The sequence below is a fragment of the Lonchura striata genome, chromosome 1 (genome assembly GCF_050655825.1).
Source record: "Lonchura striata isolate lonStrDom1 chromosome 1, ASM5065582v1, whole genome shotgun sequence".
In the NCBI taxonomy this organism is placed as follows: domain Eukaryota; kingdom Metazoa; phylum Chordata; class Aves; order Passeriformes; family Estrildidae; genus Lonchura; species Lonchura striata.
Genome location: NC_140703.1, coordinates 72,003,273 through 72,026,849, shown reverse-complemented (window position 1 = coordinate 72,026,849; position 23,577 = coordinate 72,003,273). Strand labels below are relative to the sequence as shown.

The 23,577-nt window shown below is 41.8% G+C and overlaps 1 protein-coding gene across 6 annotated transcripts in view; it reads right to left on the bottom strand.

Annotated features, from left to right (window-relative positions):
* SPATA13 (spermatogenesis associated 13) overlaps nucleotides 1-23,577 on the bottom strand; it is a 146,160-nt gene that overhangs the window by 27,642 nt on the left and 94,941 nt on the right. For 2 of the 6 annotated variants that reach the window (XM_021530636.4, XM_021530640.3), the window contains exons 2-3: nucleotides 15,172-16,968; nucleotides 1,948-2,310 (exon numbers count right to left, since the gene is read on the bottom strand). In XM_021530636.4, coding sequence (XP_021386311.2) covers nucleotides 1,948-2,310; nucleotides 15,172-16,968 — 2,160 coding nt within the window. Of the gene's footprint in view, nucleotides 1-1,947; nucleotides 2,311-15,171; nucleotides 16,969-18,701; nucleotides 18,803-23,577 lie in introns of those variants that run through there. The other 4 variants (XM_021530638.3, XM_021530637.4, XM_085556625.1 and 1 more) reach the window with 4 other exon arrangements.

The following is a 23,577-nucleotide window of genomic DNA, read 5'->3' as shown; positions in this document are numbered from 1 at the left end:
TGAGTCCTTTTTCACACCCCAGCTAAAAGTTTACATTTTATTATGACTGCTGTGTATGCAATGTGATTCATCTACAGCCTCATCTTTAAACCTTATTTCCTAAGTGCCTTATCAGTATACCAGGATCCTTCACCACAAAAAGGCTGATTTGTTGTGTCAAATAGCTAGTAAAAGTGATGGCAATTACTGTATGTAAATAACTGGCTAAGTAGGAAAAACAAGCTATTTATTTCTGGGCAACTAAAATTTTCTTATAAGGCTTCAGTCCAAATCCTTTCCTCAGACAGACATGGATGTGTGGCAGTCCTGCGAAATTGGCCTGGGAAGGCCATAATTTGGTTTAATAATGTTAGGAATGCTTCATCGTTTTGGTCTTGACCACAGTGATCCAGCAACATGCTAACTTAACCCCAACCAAGCTCTTATGGCAGCAATGGAGCACAGAAAGAGTCAACTCAAATAGCTGCCTTGATGCATGTTCCTTCACTATTAACTGATGTGAATGAAGTTTGAAAAGAGATCAGTTTTGTTTCAACACCAAAGGAAGGGCCTGGAGAGTGTTTAATCCCTTACACAGTACAGCAAGTTGCCAGTACTTACTATCTCTTAAAATCCATCTATTATTCTTGAGTAAGATGGCCTAGAATTGGCAACAATTATTTTCTTCTTTTTTTTTTTTTCTCCCAAGTTAAGAGATAGAATTAATTTTAAAATATCTTAATTACATATGATTTGAAAGAAAGGTCTTTGCCTAGGTAAAAGGTTCATTGGCTACAGCTGGAGTTTTGCATCAAGATGCATTTTTTCATCAGGGACTTAAAAAGAGAAAGTATGTAATACACAATAACAGTGTTCATGTTACAAAATCTTTTTCACAGAAAACTGAAACCTGCCATTGTTTCAGCACTTTACTATCACTAAACTTCCCAGCAGGAGATGAAGTGACTTCAGAAAGACTAACAGGAGTCAAATTTCATTAATAACCACCAAAATCAATTTTTTTGAGGATGCAAATACTAATTTTCTGTTGCTTTATCAGCTTGACAATTGCTTTGGGCAGAAGTCCTCCAGGTTTCAGAGAAAGTAGAAAATACCTGATGAGAGCAGTTTTACAAAAGCCTGTGAGCCTGAAGCTCTGCAACCAAATGCAAGATGGAGCCATGACCACCAACACAAGTTCCTCTACACATTATACTTGTTCAGCACTACCTCCATGGAGAAAGGAGCAATTTTTACCTTTCAGAAGTTTTTAATTTCTCACTCTTTTACTTAAGCCAACTGAGAGGGCAAATATAGGTACTACTCAAGTACACAGTGCTTGCTTATAGGTTTCCTACCTTTGTTTCATCTGATCAATTTAGTAGTACATGGACAGACATTGCATTCATATTGTCAGTTTTCTTAAATTCTTAATTTCATTAATTTCTCAATTTATTACTGATTTTCTCAAGCACTGTCTTAATTGATTTAAGTATCTTTGCTATGCCAAAACCAAGATTTTGAACACCACTTTTAAAGCCACAGTTTTTGAACAGGCCTGCTTTTGGATAATTTGAAATGACCAATAACGTGTTATCATTCTGTTTGATTGTACTGTTCTGTTCCTCAGGCCCTCTATAAGGAGACTAAACACAGATCTGTCTTACAAACAAATAAGCCCTTATAGACCAACATAAGACATAATGACCATGCCAAGAAAGAAATCGGATTAATTTACAATACAGAAAAGATTATCCCAAAGGCAGTGTCAGGTTTGTTCCATGCTGTATTTTTAGCAAGAAGACAAAGTAATTAGTGACCAAGAAAGCAGTATTCTAAGTACACGATGTCAGCTTGACAAAAGGGAAGGAAGAGAAGGAAGCATCCATTCTATTTTCTAGGCTGAAGATAGAGACAAGGAAGTGAAAGGGTCTTTTGCAGTTTGCAGAGCACATCTGTTTATCTTACTTGTGTCAGCAGATTTTCTCTCTCTTCTACTTGATCGTCTCCATAGAAATTGACCCCACCTATTACAGAGATGGGTCTTCTTTTTCTCCCTCTGTGGTAGCCTACAGTATTGCTTTGGATCACAGGTCCAACAGAAGCCAGTCCTGGCTGATTTTCTCCATCTGTGCAGTCTATCTTCTGAGACTCCACTGCAACTGCATCTTCTGGTATAGAGAAACTTCGGATCGCCATTTGGCCATAGTCTGAGAGAGGTCTGGGCCGGGATCTTTTTCCAGAGCCCCATTTCCTGGGTGTGACCTTTTGTGAGTCTGCCTTTTCTTCATCCTGGGATGTGGACTTCTTCCAGTGGTCATCAGAAACAACCTTTTTAAATGTGAACAAGTCAAATAAGCCACAGAATTTTCTGACAGTTAAAAATTTGTGAGTTTGTCATATGGCAGATCAACTTAACATGTCTAAAACAGAAAGAGTTACCATGAATACAATAAATGCAAATGAGGAAGAGAACTTCCTCAGTTCCTCAAGAGGTAACAATTCAGGAAGAGATAACTTTGCAAAGCAGAGACATCATGATGCTTGTGGTAAGGTAAACACCCAACAATCAGTACCTCTTTGGCAAACCAGACTAGTAACACTAAAAACTCACCTATTACCTCAACAGTACAGATAGATCCTATCACAAACACTGAACTCATGGAATAGTGTCTGAGAAAGACAGCTCTGTGCTCATAGGACTTTTTTCTATGCACAGATTGGATATTACAGGTAACACCAGTAAAAATAACTCTACTGTGGTTTTGGACTTTTTACCAAGACTTGTAGCAACAGGACAATGGGCAACAATTTTAAACTGAAAGAAGGTGGGTTTAGGTTACATATTATGAAAACATTCTTGACCATGAGGGTGGTGAGGCACCAGACTAGACTGCCCAGGGAAGCTGTGCATGCTTCAACCCTGGTATCATCCAAGGCCAGCCTGGATGGGGCTCTGGGCAACCTGGTCTAGTGAAAGATGTCTCTGTCCATGGCAGGTGAGTTTGAACTGGATGGTCCCTTCCAAGCCAACCCATTCTATGATATTTCTCTGTTTCACCTCCGTTCAGTGATGAAAACAAACAGCAAGGCTGCATTTTGACCGCTTGCAGATCCATGTAGCTGTAAGCTGATACCAGACTGGGCAGTCACATTCCCTCCTACCACCTACTCCCACAATGCCTCTTGGTCAGATCAAGAGATTCTGCAGCCAGGAGTGATCTGGTGAGCGAGCTCATCCAGTTTGAAAGGGAGAAGCTCACTTCCCATATGCTCTGGGAGGTTCAAGTCATGCAGATTATATCAGAGATATAGCACAAAGACAGGGGAAAATGATGGGTTTAGACAGGAAGCTTGGAAAATGAGCATATTTTTCCTATTTAACAGCACACCTGGCTCACAGAGGTTCAAGTATCACAACTGTAGTGGCATTACAAGTTTGGAAATAAAATAATCTCAGCTGAAATACTTGGTAGAGGGAATATTTTTAAGCACTTCAATGCGTTTGAAGTAATACTCTTGTAATTTTTTTCTTGCAAAACCCTTGCAATTTTTCAGAAAAAAAATCTGCACACAAAAATTTATGTTCACTTTTCCCTCAAATTTCTGATTTCTTGGTGTTTCTTGCCTTTTCTGAGCTCCTTCATAAAAACAGAAAAGAAATAGAGAAAGCTAGTAAGTATTCCAAAAAAGACAAGCATCATTTTGTCTCTAACTATATTTTGTTCATCTGTTCCAGACCAGATGAAGGCATTCCAGATATTGCATAACCAAAGCAAACATGCAGCCCAGAAGCAGCCTTTTGCAATGATGTCTGTGACAGATGATTTATCTTCTGTCACCTTCTTGCCCACCTGTAATTTTCAGCCAGGCCACTAAAAATCCAGTGAGCCTTTTTTAAGCCTCATGACACAGTGGGCAGATGTTGCTTTTTGCTTGAAAGAAAGGTTAATTTCATGGTATGAAAGCACTTCAGTCAGAAAGCAAAGTTACTAAACAGTCAATATTTTAACATGATTACTCCAATTATGAAAAAAACATTGACATCACACATTGCTCTACACTAAATTATTTCACTTACAGTATGACATTTATTCTAAATAGAGCACTTTAAAAAAATTTGGTTTCTATAGCATGACACCTGTCACTCAAGGAAGAACTTCAGGTTCTCTACAGATTTGTGTTCAGGACCAGTTTTAACAGTACATTTAATTAAGCAGAAAGTCACTGCCTGGCTGGTGCATTAACACAGCTTCAGCAAAGCTGTCCCTTAAGCATAGCCCCTCCAAGTCTGAGCAGCAAAGTCACAGGTTAAATAATGTTCTTACCTCAGAATCAGACACAGGTAAAGGGTCTCCACATATGCAGTGACTGAGAAAGGAGCTCATGAGAGTCATTTTATGTTTTTGTTTCGCAAAGTCTCGTCCATAAGAGCTACAAATGTGAGCATACTCTCTGCATAACCAGTCAGGCAAAGTTCATACCATGATCCTGTACTTTTAGACTGAGGGAAGGACACATCACACGTCATCTCATAATCTGCTGCTTACACCCTTATCTTGAGCAATAACATTTGCAGAGGACTGCTTGCATTCTGCAGGACTCCACCTTCAGCAGTGATCCAAATGACAGCCACATTAATCTCTGCTGTCCAACAAACAATCTTGAAGGATGTGTGTTTTTAGTCTTAGATCTATAAACTGCACTGAATAATACTAAAAGAGAAAATAAAATCCTATCACTGCAAAAAAACGGGGAAACCAGACTGATAATCTTACATTCGTCTAAGTGGCCTGCCCAAGCAGGACCTGATCAAGTGACCACTCACTAGCAAGAATAAAAATAACCAGTACACAACTCACAGGCTCCAGTACTGCAGTCACTTAAGCATAAGTGTGATTCTTGACATCAAGGAAAAAATTCTGAGGAAACAATTGTACTCCACCTGTGACTGGCTTTATACTGGTGCACCACTGCTGACCTCAAATTACCTTCTCCTAATGAATCTTTTATAAGTGAAAGCAGGTTGACATTGTGCAATGATTACTGGGAATATCTACAGATGTCTAGAGATACACATGGCACTTTACATAGATGAAAATCAAAATCTCATGCACTGGCTCATGCATTTTAAGTGCTGGTCAAAAATTTCAAGGTATTTTGAGATTTCTGAGAAGTTAAAGTCTAAGATTAATCCACATTGGATTTTCTGAAATTCATACCTGCTAGTCTAGCAACAGCACAGGATCACCAATACTAGCAATCAAGATTATTAATCTTGCCTTCTAGGCTGTATCCTCAGCTAGGTTTCTTCTGAGACTGCAAATGCAAACAGCTCTGCTTATTCCTGAAAGCAGTGTATCTACAAATACAACCACTTAAAATGAACATTTACTTCAATTCCAGTTACACTTATATTTTGCTATTGTTCCCTTTTAACATGTCACTCTTAGCTGCAGATTCCCACATTTAAATTTCAATTCTGCAATGGAGCTGTCAGTACATTAACTAGATAATACAGCTGTCATCACAGCCAGGAGAAATCTAGGATGAAATTTTGTTGCCTGAACATAAGCACTCAGAACCATTTCAAATGTCCAAAGGAATCTAAGATACCTCCACATGCCACGCATCATGCAAATATGACACAGGACCTATGGGAGGCTTGGGCCATCCAGAAGCAGCCCCTAGGGACAAAGGGAAGCCTGTCAGGACATCTCCAGCAGTGCAGGTTCTTTTATGTTCCAGGAATCAAGTTGAACCCCTGAACAAAAGCATCAGCTAAGCCTATCAAGTGACCAGCCAGGCAGCACTACAAGCAGGAACCAGGTGTCAAGCTGGATTGCAGGTAGGTTTAGATGGAACTACAACCACATTCCCCAGTGCTGCGAACACTGCTTGCCCCAGAAATGTGCAGTCTCACCATGTGGTGTTTTCCAGCTGTGTGCAGCTGTCCTTGATAGCTGCCCCTCACTTCACTTGACAGCTGTTTTTAGTTAGGCTCAACTCCAGGTGCCACGTTCAGGTGTGCTGTTAACGCTGTGCTCCCCAGGACCCCCTGACCACACCTAACAGGCTACAGTGGGAGGTCTCCCAGGCTGCTCCCAGATAAACAAAGACACCACAGAGTCTGTGCCCAGCCAGACCAAACCCCTCCCATGCCTGGGCCCAGACTGATTTCCCAATCCAGGTACAACAACTTCAAGGACTCGATCATGATCTCACTCAGCTCAACCTGGCACAGGAACAACCCTGTTCCATTTAATGGCACATGACTGCTATTGGTGTTCTCTGTTCTCATTAATAACCAAGGTAAGCAACATCAGCATCAGGTGTCTAATCACTGAAATCTTAGCTTAGTCTTTAAAGCCCAGTTCTCCAATTATTAGTCAGACCACTATGTACTTTTGATAAATTCAGTGCTCAGAACTGATTTCAGAGGAAGTGCTCCCCAAGAAGCACAAGATCTAAATTGAACAGTACTGATATAGTGTTGCTTAGGATGCAACTTTTATCAGTGATATGGCAAAGAAATTGCCAGTACCTGAAATTGCATGGCAGGACTTTTGATGGTGCAGTTACACCAACCATGAATAACCCATTCTCTGCTGCAGAGAAAGCCCAAATTACAAATCTGACCAAACAGATCCTGCTGCTAGTCAGCTTCCTGCTGTTGGGACACTTTTGAGGGCTGACACCAAGATAGCAAAGGAAAAACAAGCCCTGAGTTATTTTTTTTCTTTTTTGTCACATGTTTAGGCAATAAACTTCCTAATTAAAATCCCCACTTTATAAATCTCTTGATGACTGTGCACATTGCTGAGGCTCCCTGACCACTAATCTGCATTTCAACGCCTACTGTTACCTATTTGGATTTTAAAAATTTTATCTTTTCGTTCAGAACGCAATAAGGTTCCATAACATGCACATATAGACAAGTACAAAGGTATAAAGGGACACTTCCCTCCTGAAAGGTTTTCTCTACCTGATTATCTGCTCGGAAGTCACAAGTAGGTGCCTCTTGGACAAAGAACTCCATCATTCCTCTTCTCCAGGGAAAAGAGCAAAAGGCAAAAGAGCATCTTGACTACACTTTTGCTTTTTGTGTTTTATTTTTCTTTTTTTTTTCTTTTTTTTTTTTTTGTTGGTTGTTTTGGTTTTTTTGGGCTTTTTTTTTGGGGGGGGAGGGTTTTTTGTTTTCCTTAGCTACACAATAAGTTGCAATACTTCTTGTTCTGTTATCTCTGTATGTTTGAATTGCCTGGCTGAAATGTAATTTTGTGAACTAATACTTCCTTTTTCTAACCCAGAGAAAACAGATAATCAAAATCTAATAGATGTCTTTACAAAAATGCACATTAATTTCCAAATGCAATTTATTGAAAAGTGTGATAAATTAAACAGATGGTGATTCTGACTGAGAATAAGTTACAAGGAAAACCTGAGTAGGCTGAGAAGCTTCAGAACACAATTACTACATCTTCTCAGTGAAAAGTTTTGATGGGTAATCAGTCACGTTCTTCTGTAAATTACAAGGCTTGAAACTATCATAATACTTATGCTAGGTCATGTAGGTATCTTTGTATTCTGATAAAGAATATACATTTCTGCATATATTTAGGGGTCTATATAAAAATGTACAAATTTCTTCCACTAGCTATGACAGCTATATAACATATAATTGGTGACTATTAAACAGCTATTATTTCTGTATAAGACAGTAACTACCAAATCTTAGGAACTCAGCAGTAATATTAGAAGTGGCTTTTCAGTTTATGCAAGCCACGAAACATAAAAAGGGCCAAGGGATTGTGACCTAGTAGCTATAAATTATTTTACCACCTTGACCTAACAGAGTAAAAGTCTGGATATGTCTCCACCTAGGTACATGATAAAAAGTAACCACTGCACTTTTTCTTGTTGATAAATAGCAGTTGGGAGAGCATTAGTTGAAGGTCATTTATCACCAATACTAAATGAGGTTAAAAGCTTGTTTTATGTTTCAGGGACATAATCAATACTTTGGTTTATTTGAAAACTGTTGCAACATATACAAAGATTATGAAACTCTGGATAAATAAAGCAAGAAAATTATTTATTGCTTTCTTTCTAGATTTTATAAAAAGATTCTGAAATGTTAAGACAGCCCAGTGATCCCCTATCGATCCAACAGTGACAATTTCCAACAGTGATACTACAGCAATAGCTACAATGGAAATGACTGCTTTTTCTGCAGAAGAAAGCACGCTTTCAGTAATTGCATCTTCAATCAAAACAAACAAGAATTATTAAACCAGTCCAATTCAAGAAAATTTCCATCTATTCTTTTGTAATTAAATGCAAATTGCACTATATTATTTTTCTTTACATCCCTCTGCCTCCTCTGCCACTAACATTTTTAATTAGCCTTTGAGAAGACCCCACATAAATGCAATGATTATCTATCCCTAGGATACCAAGGGCAATTCAACCAGTGGTCTGCAAGACAGCAAAATACAATCTGTGAAACAACTGCAAAAAAAAACCTGCTTAAATTGCACTTATATACACAAGCAAAACAGAAGCAAACAATGCAATACAACCATGGCCAACATTTACCTAAGTTTTATCTGTTTGGAGGATAACCTGCCTTTTCTTTTCCCCTTACCACCCCCTGCCAAAAAAAAATCGTGTGGAGCCACAGTTTGAAAAATTTGCAAAGCGCTGCTTCTGAGGGGAACTCCCTAAAGGAATACCACTGCACCACACCAGTATAAGCTCACAGAATAGATGCAGGAAATACTATGCATTTTAGTAAAGAAAAATTATACTACTGTGCCCTATGACATAGCAAAAGCAACACAAATTGCTGTGGTGAAACACTCATTTTAGGAGTTTTAAAAATGAGGGAAAAAATGTATATAATTTTCCACTTGGGATCTGTGGACACCAAAGCAATTGTGGTGTTCTAACTGACAAATACACCCATAAAACCACATTAAGAGATCAGGCTATATAGATACAAAGAAAATTTAGCCATCTATTTTCTAAGCCTTTTAATGCAGGTTTGCTTCATTTAACCTGATCCTTGAAAGCCTGCTTATCACAACCAATGATAAAGCATAAAGCTTTCCCTCTCAGCAATATGTCTCACCAAGATTAGCGAGTTCACCTTGGTAATATCCACATTTCACAGATAAGGAACAGATACAAAGCACTTAAGTCATGTAGAAGCATAGGGCAGGACTGGAAATGACAAGCGGATCTCATGATTCTCAAATCTGTTCCTCAGCCTCAAGGATTTCCTTCATCCTCTCCTCTAATTCATTTCCAAATACAAACCAGCTAACATATTTCCTAATGGCAGAGGGGAGGAGTTTGCAGGGAAATGTATTTCCTTTGCAGAAATAATCTTATCACTTATATAAAAATGAAAATGTGCTAAAACCAGAAAACTGTTTCCTCTAGTTTTCTGGTGACTCCATATTTGGGGATGGCTGGATGATGCTCTCATACTGTCCTCTCTTTCCTTCAGTATCTGAACTGGAACTGCAAGCGTGTAGTGTATAATAAAGGGGTAGTCATATTATCTGCTTCTTTTAGATGTATAGATATTAATAAATCCTAAATAAATCCCTAAGTATTTTCTGAATTAACTCAGAATGCCCCAGAACAAGTAACAGGTCTAGGAAAAAAAAATCCCTTTATTTGGCAAAATGAGGGTCTTTTTTTCTTCTTTCAGGCTATCTTTGTAATACCTACTGGCAAATCTCAAAAGCCAGATGATAACCACAGGTTGGAAGTGGAACTTCATGTTAACAAAGCAAAACACAAAAAGTCATAAGCCTCTGCCTCTGTTCACAGTCCCTCCAAAATGAGGTCGTCTGGTTCCTCACTCTCTCCACCCTTCCAGAGCAAAGCCTCATCATCCCTGCCCTTGCCCAAGCCCTGCCCTCAGCAAGTCCCAGCAGCAGCCACAAACCCCAGCCTGCGAGGAGTGGAGCTGCCTTGGGCAACTTATTACTTCCTAGAGAATGGGGTGGGGGCAAGGCCGCTGGGCTTGCTTTCCCCCACCACTCCAGCCTCCCCTGGTCTCTCAGCCTGCCACAGCATCCTGGCACCACAAGCAACGTGGCAGCATCCACATGTCAGAAAGGGAAAATGCAGGTGGCTCAGGGGAAACTCTGCAGCTGCCTCTGCTCACTTTGGATATCTCAACCACCTAGCATTGAGATGGATTCTCAGTGCCACAAACTCAACACTACACTTGATTTAAGAAACCAAATCATATGGCCAGAGGTGTCGTTCCACTTTCTGGAGTACTATTTATTGCTCCTTATCCCAGGGTGAGCAACACCTGGGTATTACTGAGGTGCCACTGGACAGCTACAGCAGAGTTACATATGAGGCGCTCTGGAAAGGCTGAGGTGCACAAATGCAATAAAGAAAGGGTGCAGCTTGCTCCAGGCTAACTGCAGTGAAGTCCATCTGAGCTCTCCCTGTCACCACCCAAAACTTTCTGAGGGGATGACAGCAACTCCTATATTATACTACAGTTTTCAGGAATAGCAAGTTTTATTAAGAACTGGCAGAGTTTCTTGGCCTAAAATTCAACCCAATCCAGAATTCAGATACTGTCATGACTGCCTTGTTTTTCTTCTCCCTAGTAGCAGATACAGCAACAGATAATTATGGGCTGCACTGAATGGATGACAGCTCTGCTGCTGAGAGTTGAAAGAGTTTTTGCTCTTTTTGATAGGAAGATATTCCTGTCATTTGAGGGTTCCTTGCTGCCTTATTGCAGCAATGGATCCTGCAATCTAGGTTTGTAGCAATGAGCAGCAGTTTCTAGTCTAGCTCTGGTCAAATGCATCTGGAAGTCATTCACTGAGTGACTGTGGGGACATTGTGTGAATGCATCCTGACTTGTGCAGAACAGCTCAGAGTTTAGTGCAAATCCAGTGTTGTTCGGTCTGACTGAAACTTCAGTTTTCTGCAAGATGCTGTTCAGAGCCTGTGTCAGGGTTCTGCTGTTCTGTTCTCAGGCCCTGTAGTCAGCAAGACCAGAATGCCACTGGAGTGGTGAGCCCTCACTCCAAGTCACAAGCCCCTTAGGAGTAAACCCAGTTTAAGAAATTTCCCCCACTACTTCACCTAATTATCCTTCACAGTTTATCATATTTACAGTTACACATGTTGGGTTGATTAAGCTACACTCTAAATTGCACATGGATGAACCAGAGGTGAATAAATCCAAAAGGAAGAGTTCCGAGAGCTGAAAACAGCCAGCTCCCAGCAGGTATGCTCATACCCAGCCCTACAGCACTCAGAAACTGGAGGCAGGTACTACAGATGATCACCCTCAGATCCTAGCTGCTGCTTGCTCCTTGTGGGGATTGAACACTACCTCATCCAGCTACCACCCTATGGTCCTTCACTGTGAGGACACTTTTTGAAGCTAGAAATAGTGAGGACAAACAGTGAGGACATATCTGAGTCCTATGTATCCCACCCCTAATGGTCTTCTTCCTCTTCATCTTTACAAGATGTCCTTGAAGTTAAGCCCTGTGTGCTCAATATTCAGAGCCCAGAGACTTCCCTAGGAGAAACCACCTCAACTCTGCCAAAGCTGAGTACTGGGAACTTTATGGTGTGGACTAGCTGAGACCAGTGACTTTTGTATGGCATGAACATAAATGAGTTGACAGACAGGTCTTAGAACATTTAAAATATTGTCTGCAAATAAACTATGACTCAACCATAATTACAGCAGAGTTACCTCTTCACTGTAATTTATCATGCACTTATGGTCATGCAGATAAGGTACTCAAGTAATAAAAAGTCTGGTGTACTGTGAAGCCAGATGCCAGCAAGGCAACCTAAATACCATATGATCTAAGAGTTTGTGAAAGACTAGGTGAAATGTCAAGTAACTTGATTTTTACTTTTTTGTAACAAATTCAAAACAGTGTTTTGTTCAGGCAGCCTTAGTGGCTGACACATGCCAATCTGAAACACACTGAGTTTTCATTATTCCAGTGACATGGAGCTCTTCCTTCATGAAAGCAAAAACTATGTGAAACACTCCAAACAAGTATAAGCTTGCACTTAATTATCTCTTCATGCTATTTAAAAGCAACATATTGAATATAAATGACAGTAGCATGAAGCAGACAGTGGCAAAGCATGGGATGTCACAGGTGAGCTTTGGTGACTCACACCCTCTGTAGCTTCAGAAGTGCTGAGGCACAGATCCAGGCTGCACTTAATTAGCTCTTCCCTGGGAAGCAACCTCTGTGAGGACCAAAAACCAAGAAATCCCCCCTGCTCCAGTCCAAATACTGCATTTTGGTGAAACCAACAAAGTGAAGGACAGGATCTCAAGACTTAATCATGTAAGATAAAAAAAAACCAAAACAAACAAAACAAACAAACAAAAACCCACATCAATGCTGATAAACAAATAGATGTCCTTGCAAGAATACTGCAAAATCAGCTTTACAGTGGTGGGGAAACACAAGGTAGAAATATTTAGTTTCCATATTTGGGAAAATATAGAGATGGTCCAAATCGCAGAGATTTCATTTGCTGACTAATCTACTAGATAAGTGAGTAAGGAAATAAACTACACTTACTTCCAGCTACAGCAGCCAGTCCTGAAAAGAGAACTTATTTGAGCCTGACTGGTTAGGATCTTCTAGGCTTTGTACCCAAAATATGTCTTCAAGCTTTAGTGGCTGTACTAGAATACATACTGGGTTATACATGAAATCTGGACAGAAAGGCAGATCCATGAAACATGGAAACAGTGCAGAGTTGTCCATCAACACTGAGTATTTAAGGTTCAGACAAAATTTTGAAAATGTGTGATGTCCATGGCTCCACACTACATCTAAAATGATTGCTGGGAGCAAACTAAGCACTCATCCATCACAGAACAACTTGCTGGGCAGGTACAATTCTGTAACATGAAAGTGTAAAGTAAAAATGAATTGTAGTCAAAAGTTCAAACCCTAGTGACCTCATTGTGTGAGTATGTGGAATTCATAAAAGTGCCTACAGGCTGAATAAACTCCAATTAAAAAATAACCTGGCATAAGTATCTTTGGTGCCAAGCTAGCTCCATGCTGAGGGAAGCATGCTGTAAAGCAGGAAATTAAATCCTCCAAAGAAATGGTAGGAAAAAAACATACCACTCTACCTGTTTTGCAGTCACTCGAGTGCCACAGCTTTAGGGTTGTGTATGAGATGGAATAGGCATGGAATAAAGAAATAACAGACTTTATACCCCTTGTATAGTAAGATAAAAGCAGACCCTGTCCTGCACAGATCCTGCTTCCAACCCACTGCTACCATCTCCAAAAATGTTGGCTTTTTCCATCAGAAGAGAGGTCTGCCTGGATGCAGCTATGCCACAGCTGTTTTTATGAAGCACAGGGACTCCAGGCAGGGCTCACAGCAGAGTGAGGGCTTACAGCCAAAGGGCCTGCTCCCTGGCCACCACTTCCTCCATCTTTTGCTGGGATCCATCCCATATTGTCTGTCTGTACATTACGCAAACCCAGAGCTGCAACCAGTTCACACTGTGTATTTTAGACAACTGAAGCAAACACCAAAGGACACTCACAATTACCCTAAAATATATAATAATATAAAGAGAAAGCTTAAATTGCATGTTAGATAATAACAGAATGTGGTGTTAAAACTAGAAACTGCAGTAACTTTTATCCACTCAATGTATCCACATTCATGTAAAAACTGTACTGTTTTTTTGGGAGCTAAGGGGAAGGACCAGATTAATTTCTTCTGGGTCATGATGGCAGCTCACCACTAGATGGTAGATGAGTAGCATTAATTCCATCTCTCATTTTACTCCTGAGAAATACAACTGGCTTCTATCCACACTCAGACTCTCTGGCAGTGTGAAAGCTTCTCCTTGCATGTAAGTGAGAATTTTGATATATATGGATGCTTGGAGCAGTTCTACAGCTCCAGAAGAGGAATATCCTCTGAGCCCAGACATTTATACACACTGAATTTATTTTTTCAATCTTACCATTGCTGCAAACTTAACCGTAAACAAAACTGCTTTTCTCCAGCAGGACAATACTGATAAGCTCTGTAACCATTTACAGTTAGTTTGCAAAAACTGTGCCAAGCCTTTAAAAGTAGGACAGCTTCACAGACATTTTAAAACTTCCCAGCATGAAAGGCTGAAGCTTGTGCAGCTGCAGCACTGCCTTGCCTATCTCATACCTAAGGTCTAAGACACTTTAGTCAAACTGTGGTGGCTTAAAAGATATGTCATCTTTATTTTGTGAATGACTTGCATATTTATACAGATCCAGATGGATTTTTGCCCCAGTGAGCAGGGGTTAGCTAAGCCTCACTGCTTCAGACAGGTGCAGGGTATGTCTGACAGCTCTTCACCAGCTGCCAAATCATTCCAACTTCTCTGGTGCCAACTCACTCCATACTTCAGGTGGGGGCACAGCGTTATCATGTGAATTTACCTCAGAGGTGCCGCAATATATCTTATCTACCCATTCACTGAGAGTGATATCACCCATCAGGTGCAGTGAAAACAACTGTATCTTCACCAAAACAACAGTAGCAACACATTCAGCCCAGCATCTGAAGTACTGCTGCCTGCAGTTGGCAAGCAAAAGAATAAGCAAGCAGTTTACCCTCAGTATGGCCATCACTGCACAGGGAAAGCATTGGGTGCACCTGAATGCTTAAACCTCTGTACTGTGCCTTTCACGCCACACTGCTCTACAAATATTACCATGTTCTGCAAGGTTTCCACAGGCAAAGTGTTTTACAGTAAGTCAACACTACTTCAGAATACACGGACTCCTTAAAATTAAAAAGACCTTTCAGTTGTGAAGGAAACACAGCCAGACCCTGCTCAGGCTGGTAAATCTGACAAGGCCACATGACAAGGTGGTGTATCTTCAGGGTGCAATGAACTGCCCTTGAAAACGTACACAAATACCTCTGCTGCCAAAACTTCCTTTGATATTAATGTGCAAAGAAAAAATAATTGTGCATTAGTATCCAAAGAGAATATTTAAAGGAAATAATTGCTGTCAGCATATTTTAGCAATAACAAGCTGCAGCAGCCATTACTTTGCATTGTTTTGCATTAATAAAGACAAAAGCCAAGAGGGAATATACATCACTTCTGAAGGATTTTGCTTTCTTTCTTACCTCTTCCTTTTTCTCTTCAGTACCAGAGGCTAAATTGAGGCTCAGCTGAGAGTGGCTGCTTATGCCACTGTCTTCATTTCCATCATCATAATACACAGTTTGCACTGAGTCCTGGAAGCAAACAGGATTCCTGCCCAGCTTCACCCCCAGTAGCTCAACCCTCTCCTCGCTCTCTGATGAGCTCAGTGACAATGTGCTGTGATGGTTTGGACACTGGAAATTCGTACTGCACTTGACCTTTCCTGCAGTTGGACTCTGAGGCTTTGGAGTAGTTGGCCTGACCGGAACATGAAGGTTTTCGGCTTCATCTGTACACTGCTGAGTAGGTTTTGGTTCATCTGAGTCTGAATAAAAAACTTCATTGGGAAATGGACTCATGTCATCCAGAGTAGGTGAAAAGCTATCAGAGTCTGGGATATCTGATGACATCCTGAGGCTTTTATCCTCAGTGACAGCTACTTTCATTTCAGCCTTTTTATCCTGAGCAATCACAGGGCTTTGCAGGCAAGGTGTTCCCGGCAAGGAAGAGTCTGGACTGGATACCGAGGAGGTGCATCTCTTCCTGTCATGATCTGTGCTGCTGGAAACCCTACGGGAGTAGTCATCATGCAGCCTGCTGTTTGACCTTGTTCTCTGGGACAGCTCACTGGAAGAAGGAGTCATGTTCTTGGGGCCATCCTTCTTCCTTGCAACATCTGTAACGTTACTGACAAGTTTCAAAACTCGGTCAAAATCCTTTGCTCTGATAGGGCTCTTCCATCGCTTGGATCGCCTCTCAGGGTTTCCACCACTTTTGTCAGAGTCAGCAGAAGCAACACTCACAGTCCTTGCTGGCATCTGTTTTTCATTTGCAACCTTCAGATCAGCAAGGTTTGAGGTGGACTTCCGTTTGAATGAGCTTTTCTTCAGAAAGTTCAAATTATCTGAACTTTTGCTTCTCCAATAAATGATCCTGTTGTTTTCGGAGTCTTTCACCAAAATTTCACAGATCTTTGGCTCTGCAATGACAGGTGATGTTGGCCTAACACAGTTGTGACGACTTTGAACTTTATCTGTGTCTAACAAGTTTATGCGACCAGCACCATAAGCCCGCCTGATGCTGCGTGAGCGATGAGTGTTCCTCAGGAAGGACTCATCGCTCTCCTCCACATCAGAGAAGTCAGAAGCTAAACCATCCACTGCATTCTGGAAATCATGTCCAGGTCCCGAATAGGAATATCTGTTAGTCTGAACTCCCACCACTGCTCCATTTGAACAATGTTTGCCTATGCTGTTCTCGTTTACAATGTCTGAGCATTCCCTTGTTTGAGTTCCTTGCTGAACTGAAGATTTCAACTTCTTGAAAGATCCCATCTTTCTGATAGAAGAAAAGGCATTCCACGTGGATGAGTTGCCCATCAGAACCAGAGAACGGGGCCTGTCAGAGCTGGAATTAGCCCGTTTCCGAGGGGTGGTGAAAAAACGCATGATTTTGGAAGGGCTGAGCTTGTCCTCTTGAAATTCCTCCTCAAGACTATTGCTGGTGCTGTGTCCCCCATTATGACTGGCACAGGTAGTCTGGTTTTGGGGCTCTTTATTATCCATAACTATACAAGTAACGGTGGTGCCATTTCCACAGCCATTTGGAAATGTTGTCATGCTCTCGATGCTGTAGGCATGAAGGTGGAGGCTGGGGTAGCTCAAAGCAACACTGCTGTCTCCCCCAGCTGACCTCGCTGCCTCCCCTTCATCTGCTGCACCTTGGTCTGCCTTGCCTTCACAACGACTGGGTGAGCTGAGCTCCTCAGGTGGCGCTGCCTGCATCAAAAAAACAAAAGCCAACATTAAAAAATTTTCTTACAAAGTCCCCAACTAAAGTTTCAGCTACATTGTAGGAAATAAAAACACACACAAAATGAAGGAGTTCTATGGTGAACAAAGGTGTGTTGCAGGGGTGCAGAGAAGGCATCTGTTGCTCCCTCAAAGTATAATTGAATTAGTCAGCAGTTTAAGAGACCAGAATAATTTCAATATGTACTTGTTTCTCTAATGCTAATCAGCTAATAAATTCAGTATGACTAGTACACCTACCTTACAATGGTAAATACAATTCTCATACGCACATAAGAGAAAGAAATTCCCAGTAACAGCAATCCAGTCTTCCCCCTCAGGTGCTCAGCACTGAGCCCCAAAACACATGGGAGGTTTTCATCCAGAACACATTCATCAAGGGACATCTCAAACAGGAGGCAAGGAATAGGAAAATAGGCATAATTTTTCCTAGACTTGCTTCTGTTGGAAGGCTGTGTGACACCTGACTGACTTGTCTGTCCCCTGGAACATAAAATCCTAAGAAATTACATCAAGTGCACAGCAAAGTCTTTTTCCCTACAAAAGAAAACAAGAATTAAAAGCAGTACATCCAGAAGCCAACCTATGCTATGGTGACAGCAAAATGAAAACTTGAATCTGAAGCTGGAGTGTTTGGAACATGCAGTAAAGGATCTCCTCCTCAGCTGAGACTGGGAGATCCAGCAGACCAGATCATACTCCAGTGCCTAGAAAGTTGTAGGGGGACCATCGACCACGTGCCTCCTTCCCCAGCCAGGGGTCTTTGCCAGGCAGGCAGGCGTTTTCCCCACCATGGTAAACAATGCCCTCCAAACCACCGGGATGCCCAGTCTGAAGCTGGCTCCACCTTAAAAACAAAGCTCATGGCACGGTTCTTTCAGCAAGGGGCAGTGGGATCTTCTGCCACTATCTGCGGGGTCATAGGGGCGGCGGGGGGGATTCCCCCCTCACCCGAAACAAGGAGAGAAGGTGCATAGCTGTGCTTTAGGGAAGGGGGCAGCCCTGGACGCTTCTTTGTCTCTTTCCCATCGCAAGGGCCGAGGGGTCTCGGAGGGCAGCGGGACGGGGGCTTTGGCCGAGGCGGAGGCGCAGCGGCTGGAGGTGCAGGGGCCCGCCTGGGGGGTGGGTTCCATCGCGGGGCGCCCGGCTGGACCGCACAGCCACTCCCCACCTCCACGTGAAACGCGGCAGCTGCGGAGCCCGTGCCCGCTGCCTCTCAGGCGGCTCGCTCCTGAGCGCACTTTGAAAGTTTTGCGAGCCTCTGCTCCTCCGCGGATAAAAGGATTTGCCTGCGCTTCAGCAAGACGCCTGGAATACCGCAGCCGCAGTTTTTAATCCCCGCTGCTGGCGGGGTCGCAGCGGAGCCGGCCGGGCAGCACGGCAGGGCAGAGCCGGGCCAAGCCCCGCCGCCGCGGCACCCGGGCCGGACAAAAGCCCGCCGGGCACCCAACCCTCGGCCGGCCCTTGCGCCCTGGTACCGCTCGCAACTTTCCACGCGGAAAGAAAACATCGAACGATAAATGAGCACGAGACGCCGCTCTCGGCGGAGAAGTTCCCAGAGAAAACGGCTCTGGGAGAAACTGCACCTGAGCGGGCAGATGGGGTGGGGGGAGATGGGAGAACAAACATAACAAGATGAGATTAAAAACCCAGCTCGTAGCGTAGAACCTGCACCAGCGGCGCCGGAGCAGCGCCCTTACCTGGGGAGAGCCGGGGCCCCCTGCCGCCGCCGCGCGTCCCGGCCGCTGCCCGCTGCCGCATCGCTATGGCAGCGGCGCCCGGCGGGGCGGAGCGGAGCGGGGCGGGCCGGGCCGCGCACCCCCGGCTGCTCCCGCCGCCCCCGCGCCCGCAGAGCCGCTCCGCCCGCCCCGCCGCCTCCCGCCGCGGCCCCGGCGCTGCCGCTCGCTGGAAGGAGCCTGCCTTCCTTCCACCGGCGGAGGAGCAAACGGCCGCGCAGCGACCGTCACGTTTCGGAGCTTATAAATTTCCTCGGTGGTGCCCGGCCCCGCCTCTCCGTCCCTAGGTCCTATGCCCTGCTTCACGAGTGCGGTTTGCAACGGCTCATTGACCAAACTCACGCTTGGTTCCCAGGCTCGCTTTCTGTCCAAAACGTGGACAACTTTTTGGCTTGCTCTATTCCTCAAACTTATCAGCAGAAACAACATTTTATGCACAATCTGAACCGAGTTCATATACTACAAGGAAAATTTTGTAAGATATTGTCTTAAAGCCCTGTGTCATGACTCCTGGCAAAGACGAGTAGAAACTGGTAGTCCTTGCTCAGAAAGTTTATTGTTCAAAAAATATTTCTACACTTGGACTGGAACATATAATTTCAGCAGTTTTATTGAAGCTCAGGTAAAATACATGAGAAACGGGCAAGACAGACTGCATGGCAGAGCAGATCCCTAAAGAACTAGCGAAGGCCATCAGCCCCACTGTCTCCCCTCTGAGACTGGTGTGACTGCACATGCAATGTAATTAATTCTCTGGAGAGCAGTACAGACACACTCTCAAAGGCAAGGTGTAGTTAGGGGATGAAGCAAACAAATGGGCTTTAAGGGATGCAGGTCAAATGAGGTAGCAAATAACTGGGAGTGACCACAGAAGTCTCCAGCAGTCAGCAGCAGCAGGCACAGCCTGCCACCAGCCCTGCTCTTGTGGACACAACTTTCTCATGAAAGGAGTGAGTTTGGAATAATGGCTCAAATGAGGGGGCAAGGTGGTTGCTTTACAGTGCTGGACATGGGAAGCAAAGGAGAAATAAATGCATATTAAGACTGGAAATGTATGAAGAGGGTCCATATGGACCATGGCTGGTGATCTGTGTTAGCCTGGGACAGCCTGGGGAAGTTCTAGTGTCAGTGCAGACAGCAAGTATCTGCTTCACACCTTGGGAAAGGGATGTTTCTGAAGGGGAACTCAGTGAAGTTGATTAAATGGGCAAGAAAAGGACCTTAATGGCAACATTATATGGAAAATTTCATTTATATGAAACAAGAAGTGTTTCAGAAGTTAAGCTAAAAGCCGCTTTCAACAGGTTTTATAAACTTGTCTCATAGCCTCCCTGATATCTGTAAGGATTTGTGCTGGTCACTTAAAAACTTCTAACAGCATTATTCAACCCTGAGTTTCAATGTGTTCCTATGTTCCTTTAAGTTCCTTTCTAGAGATATCCCAGGTATATGCATCACACTCCTTTTGAGTATATTTTTTTAAGCCACAACCTCTGCCTGCTCAGAGAAAGGAACTGTCAGTTCCTCAGGCATCCTTTATTGACCAGCTGGACAAATAGACAAAGCAGAGAAAACTGTTGAGCTGAACTGAGCCACTAATTTGGTATTTCTTTTATCCAGACAACAGTGTTTCGGAAACTTAAGAAATCCTTTTAACTGAGATCTGAAACAATCTTTTAAATGTATTTCAAGTTCATCAACAGATTAAACAGGCTTGAAGAGCTAGAAGTTATCAAAGAAGGTATTGACAGATTAACAAAGTGCTCACAAAAACTTAATTTCCTTAGAAAGCCACACTAAAACTCACTTTAGATAATAAGAATCTATATTGCATGTTGTATTTTTTAAATGTCACTACATTTAAGGAAGAAAATACCTAGAAAATTGCAGTTACAAATATAACTCTAGGTAGTCAATTAGATGTTTGTCAGGTTTCTAAAAGTAAATAGTTTTAGTCTTCCAGACTTGTTCATCATAGCTTTTCTGCTGGTAGTGCGGTAAAACCCTTTTCTAAATCTTGCAGGTTCACTGATTCAGTCAGCTCTTCCACATGTCTGTACTATTCAGAGAAACTTGGATGCAGTACACTGTAGAGTTTGTCTGAGAATAGGATTAACTTCCTGTACTGGAGACCAATAAATAACAACATCTTTTCTTAATCTGATTTTTTTTTTTTTTTTGAAGGCTGATAAATGTATATAGTATTCAGGTGCCATCACACTAAGGTCTAGTAAACTGATACAAAACAGAATTTATCAACAAAACTGTCATGAGAAAAAAGGCAAGCCCCTTTTCCAACTATAAACTTTTAAAACCTTTCCGTTTCATATAAGCCATAGTGTTTCCTCAAAGTTACAAACCAAAGTTTCAGGTGATTAGTCCTTCGTATATTAAGGTTTTTCTACAATCCTAAAAAACAAAATGAGAGTACTATTATAATTTGCCATTGAGAATCCTTGCTAATGCAAACAAATCCATAACACTTGCATGGGTATTTCTGGAAGACTAAGCTATATACTCAGTTATCTACAGGCTAATGTTTTGCTTCCAGATGAACAACAAACACAGGGACAGTGCCAGCAGTACATGTTATGGTTGACCAAGTACAGCAATTTATGAAAGAGGAACTTCCAGAAGAAATTCCAGATTGGTATATGCGTGAGATTTCTAATAGTGATTTGACATCACAGTGCAACAAAAATGAAATGCTTGTTTTAGAAGCCCTAAGTCTGTTCTTTAAAAGAGGTTTAATGCACATGTGACAAGGAGTGAGAAGGATTACTCCAAGTGTAATACAGGTGGGAAAGGATTACAAAAAATGTGACATGGGAGAATGAATATAGAGTTTTAAAGATGAAGAAACAACCTTCTCTCTACTTTTAATTGGTAGTGATACATCTCTTAGATTTTTCAGAATAGCAAAGGGAACATTTATATAATGAAGTCACACACATTAATCTAAAAAGTCTGAATAAGAATGCTTCTATCTACTTAGTTTAGAAATCCTCTCTTCCACTCCTGCAACAGTTATTTCTTTCATGTTTCCTTTATAAATACTTTCTAAAAGTCTACTACAAAGTAGTAATTTTTTTAAAAAAGAACTCTTGAAAGAGAGTACAAACAAAAAAAGCCAAAATGAATAATTTCAGTAAAACATAAAAGCACTTGTCCTACTTCCACAGCTACTGGGCAAGATAGCAAAGGAAGTAACTCTCTAATATATACTCTAAATTAATTTATTACCAAATTTATTAAGATGCAGAATTGCTGGGAAAAGAGATACCTTTGCTTTAAATGACAGTATCTTTTCCAGGCTGCAGTACAGAACTGAGGCTCCAGTTGTGCAGTTTGCACCTTTCTTTTAGATCCCAGGCAAAGTCTCTTCTGGAAGCAATTAACCCCCAAGGAATCTTTATATACTGGCAGGTCCCACAGGGGGAATTAAGCTGAGTCATATATCTATTGAAGTTAAAGGCACCTCCCCCACCTCCCTCACTGGGAGTAGGAAAAAGATCTCAATTTTTTTTAGTTTAGAAATTTTTTTTAGTTTAGAAATGAGTGAAGGTCAGTATGTTTGTGTATGCAAGCTCAAACTAACATAGGCAACTAATTATTTTAATCTCGGCTTTTTTAATAAAAACTATGTGAAATTAGGTAGGATTTTTCCATTTTTATATATCTGCAAGCAAATTAATAGTAATAAATTGAAACGGATTTTCCAAAATCAAGACCTTTGTCGTCTTGGCACTAAAAACATCCAAGATGACAAAATTAATCACATTGCTAAGAAAAACTCTGAAAGGACAGCCTGAGCTAAATTGCTGCATCAACTTCCTGATTTGATCAGTGAAAGACCCCATTGCCCACATGCAGGAGGTGATGTGCAGCTTCCTAAAGGTCCTTCTGCTTGCATTTACTTTGCTGCTGATAAAAGCAATTACTGACCCAAGTGAGAAAAGTTTATCACAGTTTGGTATAAATCACAATACACAACAAACAGTTTTCCCCTCTAATCTTCTTTTAAATGTGCTTTGCTGAGCCTGAGCTTGCTCACCTCTCTTAAACAGAGGGACCTAATTTAGGGAGAGCACAATAACCCAACAGAGTGATGCCATCAATGAAAAATTACCCTTGTGTACCAGCTTACCATTATCCCATCTCTGAGTTGCTCTTACTCACCCACCTACACCACTACAGCTGCATGCAACTTAATGATGGCTTCAGCTTTTCAGGCTGCTAGAATGCTATTTATAACCCCACGGGGTCTGACTGTGATGCTATTCTTCTTCCCCATCCTCAAGAGGCATTATTCAGACAGCATGACATGGAGAGATGGCTGGTACTACAGAAGAGCAGATTCCAATAAACAGATCATTGTGTTTTAACATAAAGAAAACTTCCAGTTACCAATTAGGAAGGCTGAATTCCACCTTTATTTTGTGTCTCACAAAGTATAAGAAGTAGGAAGAGAAAGGACTGTGGAGATGAAAAGTTGACAGAAATAGGAAGGAAAAGAGATTAGTCAAGAATTTCTTTCTTTTATTTTTTTTTTCTTCCCCTTCACTATATATTTTGCATTTTCTTCTTATCTTGAAAAATGTTAGATTTTCTGTTAGGTGGATGTACATTAAAGTAAAATGGACTAGTTGGGAAGAACGGGCAAGATTTCAGACTTGGAGTTGTCCCACTCTGTAGCCTTTTGCTTTATTTTCCTGCTTTGCTCTAGCTGTCATCCTTTCCTATGTCACACTCACTGCAGAGTCTGATGGCCCTACAGCCCTTCTGTATTTATTTTCCTCGCTCGAAATAACAGCATGTAAAAGTGACTATTAGCAGCTCT